General features: G+C 24.3%; 1 protein-coding gene across 1 annotated transcript; it reads left to right on the top strand.

The window, feature by feature from the left end:
• Positions 1-15,184: 15,184 nt before the first annotated feature.
• LOC145840743 (kelch-like protein 23) lies at positions 15,185-17,882 on the top strand. The gene is made up of 2 exons (XM_082948071.1): positions 15,185-15,687; positions 17,879-17,882. The coding sequence occupies exons 1-2, from the start codon at positions 15,185-15,187 to the stop codon at positions 17,880-17,882; spliced, it is 507 nt and encodes a 168-aa protein (XP_082804197.1).
• Positions 17,883-18,168: the final 286 nt, after the last annotated feature.

Below are 18,168 nucleotides of genomic sequence, written 5' to 3'. Positions count from 1 at the left end.
ATTTTTTAGTATTCTATTTGTAACATAAAAAATATATACTTAAATATAAGTTAGTAACTACGAAATTATTATTTTATAAACAAATATTTAAATAAGTTTTTAACTTTAATAAGCAGAAAAATTGTTAATTTTAAGTTAATCTTAAGAATCATTTTCTTTTTATTAGTTTTCATTAGAAAACTTAGCAGCATGTTTCACACTTGTCATATTTATTCTAAATGTGTAAAAGTATCTTTAAAAAAATTAAGTATAGTGAGAAAAAAAAGTTTACATTTTTCTCCACATTAAACCATAAATTACGTTATGTTTATTGTGAGTTTGACTAGTGTAATTTTGTTACTACTACAACTGATTATTTAATTAATAACATTTCCAAGTATCTAGTTTTTAATACAAGATGCAAGTTAAAAAAGCAGATCTGATTGTAAGTACAGGCTAGCCACTAGGTTTTAAGTATTTCTTTAAAATTTCGAAAGTTTACATTTTTGGTCCGTTTTAAATTTAAGTTTAAGCATAAATTAAATACTGTATTAAGTATTATAATAATGCTGAAAAAAGTAATTTTAAAGGTGTTTTTTAATTAAAAAAACTTTGATGATGACAAAATGTATGACAGGTTTTTTTTGTCTTAAGTCAGAAATTTTCTAATTAACATGTAAAATTGTTTGAAATTTCATGTTTTAAGTAAATTTTGTTCAAAGTTTCTCCAGTTAAACCTCTCAAGTTAATCTTTTTTTAAAATTTTCTCCTAAATTAAAAAATTATATAGGTTTTTTAAGGATTCAAGGTTTAGTCGTAACCCTGTAATTAATTTATCTAGTCATGGGTTAAGTAGTTTATTTAATAGTGGTGTTTATTGTTTATTTTAGAACTTTAAGTTAATTTGAGGTTGTTTTGGCTTTGTTAAATTTTCACTCATGTTATTGTAGGTTTAATCCAAGATATTTTCATAAACTTTAAAGTTAACACCTAAAAGTCGTTACATGTTTTGAAAAAAAAAATAAAGTTTTTTTACTTAAATTTTTCCAAACTAAAAACTAAGTTATTTATTACCACTTATAAACAGTGTAAGACTAAACTATGATTTCCGATACTCGTTTTCTTTTTCATCCAAAATCTCTTAAAATAATATTTGCCCGTATCAGATAATTCTTCCACAAGTTTATTATCCATTTTTAATTTAGCCCCTTTACTATTTGTTTTCCTAATAACTAAAATTAAACAAAAGGGGTGATTTTGCTCATTTTATATTTTTTTTGTAAAAGCTTAATATGCATTTTTATATTACGCATTATCTGATATAGAACTTTCTAAATACTTAACTTTTAATCTTCACAGAAAACCATATTTTTGAAAAGGATGAACTTGTGACATCAATGAAATTAAACAAAATTTTACTTAACGAAATTGAAGATGAAAAAATAAAGAAAACTATAATGTCCGAAAATGATATACAAAATTGTTTAGTAACATATTGCTCATCAAATATTTTGAAGTCATTAAGTTCAATTAAAGTTTCCACGAACTTTATTGAGCGCTGTTTTCCAATGATTGCTGATTCTGATAAATTTATAGGGTAAGATTTTATTTATATTCAAAAGATACTTTCAAGCAATGGTTTAAACATGACTTAGAACTGCAAGTATTCAATGCAGCAGATAGATAGCTGGCTGTGTCATGACGTAACTGAACGTAGCAAATACGCAAAAAATCTTTTATCTAAGGTTCGATTTTCACTTCTATCAGTTCCGGCATTGAAACAAGTTTTAAATAATGTATCTACAAAGTATCCTGAATGTAAAAATATAATTAAAGCTGTTTTAAACAAAACATAGCAATTAAACTCAACCAGGTACTGCAACCAAACTAATTTTAATATATTAGTTTTTGGGGGTAAAAATGTTAACTTGATAAACGATTCAAATTATATTAAATTATTTGATGTAAACAATTTTTATTACGTCAATAGTTTGCGACACATGAAAGAAGCCAGATGCATTTTAGGAGCAGTTTGTATTAAAGGTGAAATTTTATGTTTGTTGGCATTGACTAAGATGGAAATACCGTAAGATTAATTGAAAAATACTCTCCAAATACCAACACTTGGGAATATGTAACTGACATGATTGATGGTCGTAGGTTGTTTTGTGCTTGTTCTTTTATGGATAATATTTATATTATCGGCGGGCGTATAGGTAATGTTATAGGAAGTAATAGTACAGTTACTTGTTTTGACTTTAATACAAAAGTTCTAAAATGGAAAAAAGTATCAAAAATGAACCATTCAAGAAGGCTTTCATCTTGCTCGGTATTTGAAGAAAGAATTGTAGTATCTGGTGGATTTCATAATGATAGTAAAAACACTGTTGAAAATATGACCATGTTGGAGACACCTGGAAAAACATGCCAAGTATGATTAATGGAAGATTTCGTCACAAATCAGTTGCAGTTAAAAACAAATTTTTTGTAATCAGTGGATTTTTTATAAACAATTGTGAAGTACTTGATTTAGCTACTAATAAATTTACTCTGTTAAAACAACCTTCACTAGCTTCTGGACGAGATTTATTTGGCCCTTCTGAAGTGATTACAATCGGCAGTAAGATATTTGTTTTTCAGAAAAACAATGGAGTCAAAACCTTTGATTTTAAAAACGATGAGTGGTCAGTAAAAAAATGTGAAGCCACAAAAGGTATAATGTTTTTTTCTTGTGTTAAAATATCCGTGAAATGGTCTTAGAAAATATTAATAAAGTTCAGTAATTAAAGACCTTTAACATTGTATTTTTTTCTTTCATACATTGCTCTAAATTTTATGATATCTAGTGTTAGCGTGTATCATAGGTACTGAATAGAATTTTTAAAATGCTAGGTACAATTTAGTAACGTTTATTTAGAAATATTTGAGACAAGAACACAAAAAAGTTACTAAAAGTTTTGTAGCACTTCAAGTTAGTTCTATCTTAATGTGAAAATAATAAAATTATCTTAAAAATTTGTTTAAAACTAGTTTATACGTATAACCATCATTTATTAATAGGTTTTTAAATTTTAGATGCATTACAAAAAACGATTTTCGATTTTCTTTATAGACTTAACATTTTATTCTTTAGTATAAAATACTTTTTTTAATGTATAAACTCATTTTAAATTAAATTAAATATATTCCTGAAAAAACAACTGTTGATTTAAATGATAAATATATATTGCAAGAGCCGATAGATTATAAATATTTGATTTTTTAATATTTATGTGTTGAGAATTTTTTATTTCATACATAATCTGAATAAACTGAATCCAGTTCTTGTACGACTCTATTACCGAAAAGTTATTTTTAGGTAGCGCACCAATCACTTAAAACTTTTTTTTGTGTTTTAATAAATAATATATATCACAAATTATTATCCTTTTATTTGTTTAGCTTTTAGAAAAAGGTACAAAATTAAGATAAGTAAATGCATAAATAATAAAAATAGTCAATTTTAATAAAGGCTAAATGGTGGACATTACCAATTTTCATAGTGAAACTCGTAGTGGCAAAAATATACTAGCTTTGATCATTAATATTTTTAACTTTACATTGGTTTCAAACAAAAGTTTCCACATTTCATTAGTGTAAAAATATTTTTGATTCAATTTGAGTTAATTCTGTAGGTTTCTATATATTTATATGAAAAATAGCAAACCTTAATCGAATGTAAATTACCGAAAAAAAAAATACGCAACGTAACTTTCGTTCTTATAAAGTCAATTAATAGTGTTTGAAAAAAAAAATATTTAAAATTAAAACTAAATACTTGTTATCAAAATATTTTTGTTATAAAAGGTACTAAACTGTTGTCGTATAAACTTAGTAGTAAATATATAAATAATTTTGCTTATAAAAACGAATAAACTATATCTAGGTTTATAAAATAAATAAACATGACGTTTTTTATAAGTACATGCAAAATGACTTATTGTTTTAAAAAACCTATAAACTAAATGATGATTTTAATTTCACCCTTTAAGAGATCTTCAGTTACAACTTAAATAATTAATTAGAAAATTAAATAAATTAGAACCTTAAATTTAAATCCAAACTTAATATACTTCCAATATAAGTTTTATTAAGATATACGGTTTATAAATAACACTAATTAAAGTAAACAATTTGTTATTTTTGTGAGCTTTTCAAGTCCTAATCATTTTAGAAGCTTGTATTTAATTACATTTAAAACATTCATAGAAATTGTCAAGAACAAAAAAAAACATTATTTAAAACTTAACATTTTTTGAAATAAGCTAAAACTAAAAAAGTTTGTTAGATTATAAAGTTATAAAGTTTTAAAAAAAGCTATTGACAAATTAATTGTATTTAAAGATAATTTAATCCTTATTCCAGTCTAATCTAGTGATTAATCTCGTGTTTGCTTAAAAATTATATTCTTTAAAATAAGTTAAATATGTTTATATCCAAGTTTAGCATAACAGTCGTACAAAAAAATTAAAATTTTATTTAATCTAAGGTCTTACTAAGGTGTTTTTTTCGATAAAAAATGTTTTTTTTTATCGTTAATTTGTAATATTAAAATCATAATGCAACATTATTAACTTTTTTTGGTGTTAGTTTCTTTAAATCTTTAAGACACTAAAAATCGATTTTCCTTTTAGATATGTAGAAAACTTTTGCGTAACTTGAATTTTACGTTAAAGTTTACAAAAACTACAAGTACTCTGAGAAAGTCCTAGACTATAACTAATACTATCAGTTGACTACACAGCTCTTATTGTTTTGTGCCTTAAAATAGCTTTTAACTAACTTATTTATGTTAACTTTAACTTTAAAAATTTGGAGTACACCATTTTAACCCGCGTATGATTCTGACCAATTAATATCTAACCCGATCACTTCTAACCCGATCATTTCTAACCTGATCCCTTCTATCCCGATAAAATCTAACCCGAAAATTTCTAACCCGATCATTTCTAACCCGATTACTAACCTGATCACTTCTAACCCGATAATATTTAACCCAATCATTTCTCCAAGCGATCTTTTCTAACTCGATCACTTCTAACCCGATTCTTTTAAATGCGATCTAGCTCGATCATGTCTAAACCAATAACTTCTTACCCGATAATGTCTTACTCGATAATTTTTTAAACCTTAAATATGTAACTAAGTTAGTAAAACTTTGTTTTTTTAGATTTTTTAGTCACGATTTAGTTTTCAAACAAAGAAAACTTTATAAAATTGTTCTTTTATTGAAGTATAAGTTTATTTTGTCTCGAACAAAACTAATTGTTTACTAAGTTATACTTAAAATGTACTTTCTAAAATTTATCTTATTTCAGCTTGTTATATTTTCGAAATTTTGTTTTTATTTTGAATTTTTATTTATATCAATCTGATTAAATGGAACCTCTTTTGACTGTATAAAACTATCTGAATAAAAACTATACTAAATTTAGATGATATTAAAGACTTTTTTTTGACTTACAAGATTTAATGAACAACTTTTTTTTTTAACTAAAGAAATAAGTAGCTAAATGCTACAGCTAAAAATATATATGTTTTATTTAATTAGGATCTATTTGCTTGATGCTAGGGTCCAGCCCATAGAAAAAGTCAGACATTTTAGTTTTTTATAGTACGCGTAGCGTGTCTAAAAATATTAATTGTTTTTATTGTTATTAACTTTTTTTCAATATTTTTCGATTCATTTTCTTTTTTAAAATAAAATTTGGCCAGCTTTTAATATTGTGAATTAAACAAAATAAAGTTGGTTAAAAACGAACGTAGAAAAAAGCTGTCTCAATTCTTTTATTTTAAAAACAAAAAAAAATTCAGAGATCTCTCGTTTAATAAATTTTTTTCAAATATGTTGCTTTAAGACAAATATTATAGTTAGTACTTTAAAACTAAAACAAACTTGTTATTTAGTAAGAGTATTGTTTACAGTTGAAATATTGAAATAACATTATTACTATAGCATTAGTTTTTTTGTGAAAATCAATTATTTTGTGTATAAGAACTTTTTTTTATTTTGCCCATAAACGGTCGCTTCAGTATTTTATACTTAATCCCGCTTGGTTAAGATCACAACAGCGGTTTCTCGCGACTATTCCTGCCTGATGTGTCCTAGTGAGGACGAAACCGACCGTAGGATTGTCCCGGATGTTGTTGTTGATCTTGCAGTAAAGCTCATTAATTATTATTGATGGCGCGAAACATGTCAACTATGTTGATGATTGCAATTATAAATGCTGGCTTTAGGTATAAAAAATGCAATTATTTTATAAATTTTAATTAACATGCATTTCAAAACATACTAGTACGAATTTTTGTTAGTCAGTTTGCAATATAATTTTAAAAAACTATTTTTTTTAATTTAATAGTCCTTACAAACTCTCAATATTTACATTGAATTTTGATTTTATTCTTTAAGTTGCATCTTATATTTATAAAAACACTTATAAGTACAGTGCTTCCTCGCTAATCCAGCCAAGTTGGGCAAGATTTTTTTGAAAACACGGCCGGATTTGCCTTTGGCCGGATAAGAACAAAATATCGCTTTTTTTACAAATTATCTACCTTAGTTATATTATGAATATATATAACAAAACGTACTATAAAATTTCGTAACGTAAATAACGTAAATTAAACGATGGAACTCGGAGGCTTTTTCTAACAGAATTGGGCCAGTTATTGGACAACCCTTTTCACGTTCCTGACGAAACCAAATCTAAAGGGCGCTGTCTAGCTTGTCAAAGACACCTCCCTCTACTTTTTTTGCCGTTTTAGCAGCTACAATTAGTCCCAGCTCCTCCTTTTCGGCTTTAAACTTTTTCAAATTTTCTTCGCCTCTCAAAATTTCATTTAAAATTGACTTACCAATGTTAAACTGGCTCATTATAACAGCTTTAGGCACATTATTGTTTGCCATTTCGCAAACTTTTAACTTGTTTTAAATTGTTAGTTGAACGCGTTTTCGTTTCTTTGCTGTCTTATCCATTTTTTAACCAGATATGTTGATTGTAGTATGTTAAAGTGTAACTTGCTTAGCAAAGACAGAAAAATTGCAAATGAATAATAAACAAGTTTGTTACAACTGAGCGGGAAAAGTATGAAAAAAAACTTAAGATTATACAAATGATACTTTATTATGACGTAACAGTATATTGCTTGTATACTTATAAAACGTAAATTGAATACTTTTTCGAAGTAAAATGAAATTAAACGCTAAAAACGCTAAAATAAATAAGTCGACTTCTCGACTAAAACCGGCCGGATTAGCGAGGAACCGGATAAACGATGACCGGATTAGCGAGGAAGCACTGTAGTATAAAAATATTTTTTTAGACTAGTTTTTACTATATTATTTATTGATAATTACACTTTCTTAAGTCCTTTAGTTACAATAAAACAGTTATATGATACTGTTAGTGATTTTAAACTTCAATTAAAATACAAAAACTTTAAATACTTTAAAGCTTACTGTTTATGTACACTTTAACTAATTTGTTAAGATTTAAAGATTCTTTTCTTAAAATAGCTGTGGTAATAAACACAGATATTAAAATTACATTAAAAATATAATTTACTAATTACTTTTTAATATCAACATAAAACTTTAAACCTGCAAAAATTGTTTTAAGAAATAGTTACGTTAACTTCATTTTAACAAAACAAAAGAAAAATATACGTTTAATGTTGTTACTTTTTGGAAATATTGTTTATTTAAAACTTTTCGATATATATTAGTGACTTTAGCCTGTGTTCGTTAGTTATAAAGTTTCGCTATTAAAAAACGGATAAATACTTCAATATATATTAAAGATTTAATAAGTTAAACTTATGTAAATTTATATTCAAAACAACTCTAATTTTATAGATTACTTATTGAAAAAATTTTATTTTTTGTAAAGTTTTATTTTGTATCAAGAATTTTACAAATATCCAATAAACAATATATAGAATTTATGCAAAAATTTGTGTAACGCACACCAGTGTAAGCAAAATTGTTAAATTACAGACATTTTAAATAAACCAAAACTTTTATATGCTTTTAATTTAAACCATATCAACATAAACTATACACGATTCTACTTAAATTATTTTTAAAAAACTACATGATTATGTAATGATATTTTTAAAATAAAAAGAGCTTGTGTTATTTAATATATTGAGCGATTAGGACAATAAATAGAATAGTTTTTCTTCTTTATTATTTAAACAAATACAGTTTAGTTCACCTAACAAATGATGTTGCACTCGACAAACAAAGATAAAAGTAAAGTTTTAAAATTTCAAAAATCACTCGCTTTAATCGATAGATTATATTCTAATATAAATCTGCAATTGAGCAACTACCTCTCACTTTTATTTTTATCAATAAATTGCGCATTTAATACTATATGTATATACAGCAAGATGTTACTCTTATAATTTTTGTAGAGATTTAAAACATGGTGAACTGGTACAATGAAACATGATATTTAGTAAGATGATTTATTAACAAATAGTAATTTTAAATACTTGTTTAACATATTTGTTAAAAATCCTATATTTCATAATTTTTAAAAGTAAGCTCTAGTAAAAAGATATTTTATTTTTGTATTGTATACGTAGAGATTCGTCTAATAAATTTTTGTAAGGCTTTTTAAGAAATACAAAAAAATTATTAATTTTTAATTGAAATGAGGTAAAAACTTCTTATAATAGACGATAAAAATATTAATAGTTTTTAGAAATGTAAATTCTCATTAATAACCATTATAATTTTACTTTAATAATCTTTTAGTTAAGGTATAAAAAGCAGTTTTTGTTTTTATTTTTAATTTATTTAAAACTTTTTACTTCGAAAATACTGTAAAAGTAGTATTATAAAGTAAAACATTTTTGTTTATACACAAACGTTTATAAAATTTATTTTAGTTTTATTTATACAAAACTATCAAAAACTACAATGTTTGGAAAATTGAAACTTGGCTTTATTACGTTGTTTTGCAAGTTCTTGAAAATTATACAAATTATAATTAGACAATTTATTTTTTTAACGATGTTCTGTCTACAAATTTATATTAAAATAGCTTTTTTACTGTTAATCATCTAAACAAAAACACTTGTTACTTAGGCCTAAGTTTTCAACATTTAAGTTAACTATTTTAAATACTAAGGTATCTTATTTTTCATCAAAGAACTTTTTTGTTTTATAAAACATTTCATTTAACAATAAAGTTTTGTGCTGCTTATTTTCATTTAACAATAATCACAATTACTGAGTACATTTTAACCGAACATGTCTATCAGCATTTTATAACAAAAAATAAAACCTAAGCTGTTATATGTATTGATTTTTGTATTCTAGTTAAAATTATGAAGTTTAATTTATTTTTAATACAATTTCCTATGTATAATATGAAAATATGTAGTTTAATATTAGTTGAACATTTAATAAGTAAAAAACTTAAAATCAATAAAATTCATCATAATTTGTAAATTAGTATAGTAAGCAGTAAATATTAACAGTTTAAAGTAAGTTTTAAATAACATTGAGAAAATAATTTTTATTTTAAATTAATATTATTTAGTATTCAGATCTCTTAAACTTTTGTTTACTGAAAACTTATCTACTTTTAGTTAAAATGTTGTGCTTTAGTGAATGTTTAGTAATTTTTTCATAAAACTATAGCTATTGCGCTTACTACCGCTAGATTTACACCACACTTTTGGCAACTAGTTTAAAATTCATATATCTTAAAAGCTGTCCTTAGCAATCCTAAAATTTTTAAAGTCCTAAAAAGATTTAAAAGTTTTAGAAACTTATATTTTCAAAAAACTTTAAAATCCTGAGCTGTCTTGAGGTAATAAATGATTATAAGCATCCTGAGTTTATGGTAACATAGTAAGATATCTAGGTCAACAGTCAACCTGTAAAATTTAAGCAAACTTTGGTGCAACTATTAACCAGCATGCATTTGAAACTTGAATGTATTTTTAGTGAAATCAAGCGGAACTTATAACGGGTTTGGAAAACGTAAACATTTGAGTTTATAAATAATTTGTTTGAATAATTAATACAAAGTTTGATATGTAAAAAAAATTAAATGATTTTTTTCAGAGAATCTTTGTATTTTTTGTATTAGGTTTAAGAACAATTAAATAGTTATAAGCTATTTTATTTAAATATATAACCCCCATAAATAAAATTGAAAGTTAGCTTTATATTTAAATACCTGACTGCTTTTTTTATGTTTAGATTGAATAAATCTCTATACTTGTACTTTAGAATGTTGTTGTGCTTACTGTGTCTTACAATTTTATAACAATGAAGAGTTAATGAAAACTATTGTTATCAATTTATGATCTAAATCTGTTAGTTTAAGCTGTTATGATTTTAGTAAAAAAATGTATGACAGAAAATAAAAAAAACTTTTAGTTTTTGTTTAAATACTTATAAAAATTTAATTATATATACTAAAAAAGATATAAGTTTTTTTTGTGAACTTTAGGGTTGCCACAAGGTCAAGATAAGTCTGAAAATTAGAAAAAGTTAAGAAAAACTAAAAAATTGACAAAAGTCAGGAGTTAATGATGGTTGTTTTTGAAAAAAAATCTGGAAAAGTCAGGAAAATTGATAAAATTAAAAAATAAAATTAGTAATTGTTAGTTAAAACTTACAAAACTCCATCTTTTCATAAGCCATCAAATTGTAAATAACGATTAAAAATTTTTCTTTCAGACTAAAGCTGCAAAATTTTCTTTAACTAACAAAAAACTACTTGATTTCTAATGCCTTCATCAGGTATAAATTAATGAAATATCTGTTCACAGTTGCCACTTTACCTGAAAACCATGAAAAACCTTGAATTTTAAACAATTTTAATATGTTCAGTAGTAAATTTTTTTTTTACATTAAAAATCTTCATAAAAGTAAAATGTTTTGTCATCATTTTCTTTATTAAAAATCCACATTTAATGTGGCTTTACAATGTTTTTATACTTTTTAACAAAGTTTCTTATCTTAAACTTAACTTTAAACTAAAAATAAACCAAACAATGTTTACTATTAATAACCTGAAGAAAAAATTTAAAGATTGAAGAAAGTTTTGAAAAAACAAGTGGCAACTCTGTCCATTATAAAACTGCAAAATATATCTATTGATGTATTACACAACTACCCTACTTGAATAGGTAATTTTGTATGCTTTTTAGTATTGATGATTTTTAGCAAGGACCCTTCCATAGTGAAACTGTGATATATATACAAAGGTTTATTTTGCAGAAATTTAGAATAAAAGTTTTTTTGTTTAAGTAAACAATTAATTTTTATATAAAATAGCACTAAATTAAGTTTTTTATGTAACAGGTTTATGTGTATATTATACCTCTTTAAGTTATTTTAAATTGATTATACTTGAATGTTAATTTGTAACAGAGCTTATTCCATGATAATTTAATGTGTTTGTAATTTTTATAGAGAAACTTAAGATTTTAAAATAAATAAGTGTAGATTTATTTGATACAAAATTTTTACTAAATGATAAAGGGAAACATTTTATACTACAAGTATATATAGTTTACTTAATTTTATACACTTACTTAAGTATATTAGTATCTAATAATTTTAATGTAAGGATTTTATATTAAGTTGTTAAGGTAGTATTTCAAACTAAGTATATAACTTATTTAAGTATTACAATTTTTAGATAAAAAATTTCTATTCTAAGACATTACTTCTAAGTAATTTAACAACTTTTATGCTAAGTTTGACTATATTTTGCTGATAGAGCAGTTTATTGAAAATACATTAATCATACACAGATGGTTCAAGTGTCAAAAATAAGATTTTAAGCTTAAGATATTTTTAAGTATTTTATAATGTATTTTAAAATAAGTTTTAATTAAGAGTTAAAAAGGTCAGGAAAATTTTAGTAAAAAGTCTGGAATAAGTCAGGAGAGTCAGGAAATTTTTCTCAACTCGATATGTGGCAACTCTTGAAATAGTTTTCTTTAAGCAACTAAATTTATTTAAAATTAGGTAAATACCATTAAACAATTTTGTAATAAAACTGCAGCTTTTAGTTTTAAACCATTGCATCATTATAATTTATTCTGTTATGCTAAGCAATCCATTTGAACTATTCATTTTTAATATAGCAAGAGTTTCAGTTTATTATTAGCAGTGTTGCCACAAAACCTGTAATCCTAAAAACCTGGATTTCTAAAAAATTGCACAAAAAACCTAGAAGAACTTGAAATGTTAGAAAATTTGAAAAAAAAACCTGGATAATCCTGGTATTTTAAACAGCTCTTTAAATATTAAGTAAAAATTTTTTGATCTAACGAAAAGATTTTTTATTAGAAAAAAAATCTTTTTATTTTTTTTATTCATAAAAAACACATTTAGAGCAGTAGTAGTTTAAACCTCCTACAGTTTCTTTGAAAAAACTTACTTATTTAAGATTTCTATAAATTGCAATCAAATAGTTTAGTTTTATTTTGGTAGCTTTAGATGTAAAAAAAACTACTTGAAGAGTTATTTGAATTAGATATTTAGGTTGTTAAAGATTTATCTAAAAATAGTCTTATTATAAAAGCTGTTTATATTTTTGTTAAAGATTTATCTAACAACTATTTAATTTTTTATTTTAAGTTTTATATAACTTCAATGGAGTTTAGAATTATAGTTTTGGGACAGTCTAACTTAGTTTAAAAAAAAACAATATTTTATAATGAAACTTTTGTTAACAGTTAAAAAACAACCTATGCAACTTTGACATGAGCTTAAATAATCAACTTAAAATATTTTTTTACTTATTTATATATTATAAATTTTTTAAATATAATTGTTTTATGTTTTTAACTATTTGTTTAAACATTATAACTTTGAGCTTATAATAAGTTATAATTCTGAATATTAATAAAACAGTAAAAATCTATATTTATATATAACATTTCGTTGTTTTATTTTAGCAATTAAAATAAATGATAAAACATGTGCTTTTAGCTAAATCAGGGTTTTCCAAGTATTTTTTAAAAGGTCCCATTTAAAAATAATAAAAAACTTTGGCGCCTTTCAACAATTTACTCAAAAACCTACAATTAAAATCACGTAAAACCTTCTTTTTTTCTGCTGTTTATTTGCAATTTCAGAATATTAATGTGAGTATCAAATTGTGATCTCTTGTATCCTCTTGCAAAATTTCAAAAGAGTAAAATATTAATTAATGAAAAATATATATATATTTTTCAATTAAGTTTTAAGTAGTGAAAAAAGATTAACTGCACCTGTCAGAGGTAGTAAAAAAAATTACTCAGGGTTAGACGTAGAAATGATAATAAATTGATGCACTTTAAGTTAGTGAATACAACTATTTTTTTTTTAATTTTTAAATACACTTGAACTAGTTTCAATGATACATTCATATGTTCAATGTATACTTATGAAAAATATAATTTAGGATTACAACAACACCTAAAAAAATAATACATTTTAATGAAAATAAAAAAGCTTCAGCCTAATCAAACAAAATTGCTTAAAAATATACCTTTAAATGCACATAAGATTTTTTTGGTTGTTTTGCATCATCAGTTCAAGAATAACTAATGTAATTTTTACACTGTCGCTTTGTGGCTCCCCTTTTACAGATATGGCCTTCTGAATTTCTTAAATAATATCAACCTTTAAAAAATCATGTTATACAATTGAGTTTTATATCCTTAACTTTTTTACAGTGAAATAATTTAGTTTAATTCTACTTATTTATGTTTTTTATTTATTTATAGATTTTATAAAAAGTTAAAAGTTTTAAAATACCAAAAACTTAAAATAAATATGCAAAAAGCAGCTAAAGAAGAACAATTATGCATAAAAGCACCAAGTAGAATGACAACAAAACTTGAAGATGCCAAACAAAATATATTCAAGTTGCTAACAAATCCTGTTAACAAAAACTACTCTAAATTCGTTATGTTGAACAAGAAAAACGTTTTTCGAAAACTTGATAAAAAATTGTTAAATAAAATCAAAAATTTTAGAAATCAAGGTTTTAATTTTTTTTAGATTGAATATTATAAAGTATTTAATTGAGATTAGAATTAAGTATCTCCTTTTTTATTTTAAAATCTATACAGTTGTTCACTTTAATTGTATTCAGGTTAAGCTTCAAAGTTGTAAAATGTTTTGAAATACAAAATATAGTTTTATTTCTAAGATCTTTTCCAATTAAAAACTAGATTGTTTATTATCACTTCTAAAAAGTTTAAGAAAAAACTATGATTCCAAAACTCATTTTCTTTTTCTTTACTAAACTAAGAAAAACTAGATTATACAAAATCTTTTATAATAATATTGTCCTGTATCAGATAACTTGTCTTACTAGTTTATTTTCAATTTTAACTTTTGCCTTTTCACTAGTCATTTTCCTAAGAAAAAAAAAATAACCAAAAGATGTGATATTGCTCATTTTATTCAATTCTGTAAATGCATAAAATGGATTTTTATGTTACGCAATGTCTAATATAAAATTTTAAAAATATTTAACTTTAAATTTTAACAGAAAGCCACATTTTGGAGAAGGATGAACTTGTGACATTAATGAAATTTAAAAAAGTTTTACTAACTGAATTTAATGATGATAAAATAAAGAAATCTGTGATGTCTAAAACTAATATAAAAAAATGTTTTATAATATATTACTCATCAAATATTTTCAAGTTATCAAGTGCAATTGAAGTTTCCATGAACCTTATTGAACGCAGTTTTACAATGGCTTCTTATTCTAGTAGATTTCTAGAGTTAGACTTCATCTATATCGTAAAGATACTTTCAAGTAGTGGTTTAAACATTGACTCAGAACTGCAAGTATTTGACGCAGTAGATAGATGGTTGTGTCATGACATAACTGAACGTAGCAAATATGCAAAAGGTCTTTTGTCTAAGGTTAGACTTTCACTACTATCAGCTCCTGCATTAAAACAAATTTTAGATATTGCATCTTCAAAGTATCCTGAATGTAGTGCTATTATTGAGGCTGTTTTAAATAATAAACATCAATTAAACTCACCAAGGTACTGCAACCATACTAATTTTAACATACTAGTATGTGGGGGTAACAATACTAACCTAGGAAATAATTCCGATGAAGTTAAATTATTTAATGCAAACAATTTTACTGAAATAAATAGATTGCAAAACATGAAAAAAGCCAGAAGCAGATTTGAAGCAGTTTGGAGTAAAGGTGAAATTTACGTGTTTGGTGGCATTTTTGCTTCTGGAAAACAAAAAAGGTCAGTTGAAAAGTACTCCCCTGTTACAAACACTTGGAAATATATAATTAATATGATAGATGGTCGTAATTTGTTTTCTGCTTGTTCTTTTATCGATAATGTTTATATCATGGGTGGAAGGATAGGTCATGTTAGAGGAAGTCACGATACAGCTACTTGTTACAAGTTTAATACAAAATTTATGAAATGGAAAGAAGTGTCAAGAATGAACAACGAAAGAAGTTATTTAGCTTGTTCGATATTTGAAGGAAGAATTGTTGTATCTGGTGGAATTTATAATGTAGGAAGGTATCGTGATGATAGTTCAAACACTGTTGAAGCATATGACCATGTTGGAGATACCTGGGAAAACTTGCCAAATATGATAAATGAAAGACATGGTCACAAATCAGTTGCGGTCAAAAACAAATTGTTTGTAATAAGTGGATTTTTTGAAACTAGCTGTGAAGTTTTTAATTCAATTACTAATAATTTTACTCTATTGAAAAAACCTACATTAGCTTCAGGATTTGATTTATGTTACCCTTCTGAAGTTATTACAAATGGCACAAAGATTTTTGTTTTTCAGAGAAACAGTGAAGTCAAAATCTACGACTTTAAAAACAATGAATGGTCATTAAAAACATGTAAGGCAACAAAAGATCTAACATTTTTTTCTTGTGTTAAAATACCTGTCAACTTATTAAAGTGAAATATTAATAAAACTCAGTAAAAAAAGACAAAAGAAGTTTTTTTCTTTATTAATTGCTCTTAATTTTTCATATGTAGTTTTTTATAAGAAGTGAGTAGATTTAAAGAAAAATATGCTAGAAGTAAAAAAACTATTCGAAGTATTTGAGATATATACATTAAAAATTTATTAAAAGGTTTCATATGTCATTTGCAGTATATGACTATATTTGTCCTCAATATTACATTAAGCTTTATCCAAGTAATGTAAGACTCGATTACTGGAATGCTTTTTTGTACAGAGGTCTTTGGATGAAATATTTTTAGCGTTGTTATTTTGTGGTTCAACAAATTAAATCAGAAAAATAATCGTATTTGTTTTTTTTTTGTTTAACTTTTTCTGTTTTAAAATGTACGAAAAAAAGATCATGAATTTTGAAAACAAATAATTTTTTTTAATTTTACTAATGGTTTAATAGTGGACATTAACAGTTTCCATTTCAAAGTTCGTACAGTAAAGAAATTTTAGTATTTTTATAAAATAATTAACACTGTTAAAAAAAAACAGTTTCAAGAATAAAAATATTTTTTATTTAAATTAGAGTAATGCTGTAAGTAGCTATAAATTTTTATGTAAAGAAGTATTGCTTAATGAAATGTAAGGTATCGTATGAAGAAAAACGCAATTATAAGTAACTCAAATTATCGTTCAAATTAATAGATTAAACTAATGCTCGTTAGCTAAATGTTTATGATATAAAAATTTATCAGCGCAACTAAAACGATTAACTAATTTTTTTTTGTTCTACTAAGCGTTTGATTAAGATATGCGAAAAAAAAAATTCTCCAAGGAAAACTATTAAAGTTTTTATTGAAAGGTTATTTATTTTTTATTTTTAAAAGTAAACTAGTTGAAACAATAATTTTAACCTACAGTGTTTTTGAATAGATTATTTTAAGTTATTTATTATTAAACACAAAAAAAAGAATTTTCGGGTAAAAAAAAACACCATAGTTGTTAAACAATTTTTTTAAGTCTTGCTAATGTTGTTGAAGGTGAATTGTTTCGTAAATCTTATTAAACAAATAAGGTTTAAAATAAAGCACTGAGTAAAAACTTTGTAGTATTACTTTAACATACCTTCTTATAGAAAAATCCTCTAGTTCTTTTCCTCTAGTTGAGGTTGGTTCATTGTTTTAGTCTTCATAACTCCAAAATAAAATTCTGCCGCTTGATTGTTCAGAAAAACATCCTGATTTTTGACAAACAGTGACATCGTTTCAGAATTTAATGAAGTGATTGGTGCCCATTGCTTAATATAGAAATTGAAAACTTTAGTAGATGATATGGGTTTTTATTCAATCCTTTATTTGTAGTTTTACTTTCATTGTTTTTCAGGACCTTTTTTCTATATCCTAGAAAAATAATTTAGAACAAGGTTGTAAGTAATAATAATTGTATATGAATAAAACAAAACTAAATATAACTAATAAAAAATTTGTCAAACTTTAAAGTTTTTGATGAAAGGACAACCTTTAATTATATTATTATATTTGCTTTCCAAATCTATTAAATTTTCAGGTCGGTCTTTTTTAAGTGTTTTGCTAACAGTTTTAGATACAATTTTTTCGTTTAGGCAAAATTTTGTATAACATGTTAACAGTTCAAAAGCACATATTTACATTTTTTATGAACTTTACGATAATAATTATTAAGTATAACCTTTATTGGCAAATTTTTTAAGATATGACCAGCTACTAGTGACTTCACAGGTCCAATCTAAAAAAACATATACGTCGTATATTAGATAACAAATTTATTACATTATTATTTTTGATGAATAATAATTTATTAATGATAAACTAACATTCATTAATTGTAAAAATACATGCTTTTTCAAAAATAATTTTTATGATTTCGTTGTCTTTGCAGGTAGAGTTCTGAAGAGTTGTCATAAGTAATGTCTTAGCATCACTATCGTATTTTTTTTTCATCTGGAGTTCTATATTTTCCAAAATTTTCCGATAAACCTCTTGAGCTGTTCATTTTATGCGCACCGTAAATATGAACAGCATACTTCATGTAAGTGCTAAAAAGTTCCTCTTTTTTTTTAAATCTAGTTTTCTGTTATACAAACCAACACAATAACAAATAATTACAACAATAGAAAACTATTATTAGTTGTTAAAAGTAAGCTCAAGTAAAATGATATTTTAATTATT

Source organism: Thalia democratica, chromosome 7 (assembly GCF_965202585.1).
Source record: "Thalia democratica chromosome 7, ktThaDemo2.hap1.1, whole genome shotgun sequence".
In the NCBI taxonomy this organism is placed as follows: Eukaryota; Metazoa; Chordata; class Thaliacea; order Salpida; family Salpidae; genus Thalia; species Thalia democratica.
The sequence above is the reverse complement of the archived record's forward strand: the minus strand, read 5'-3'. Positions and strand labels throughout refer to the sequence as shown.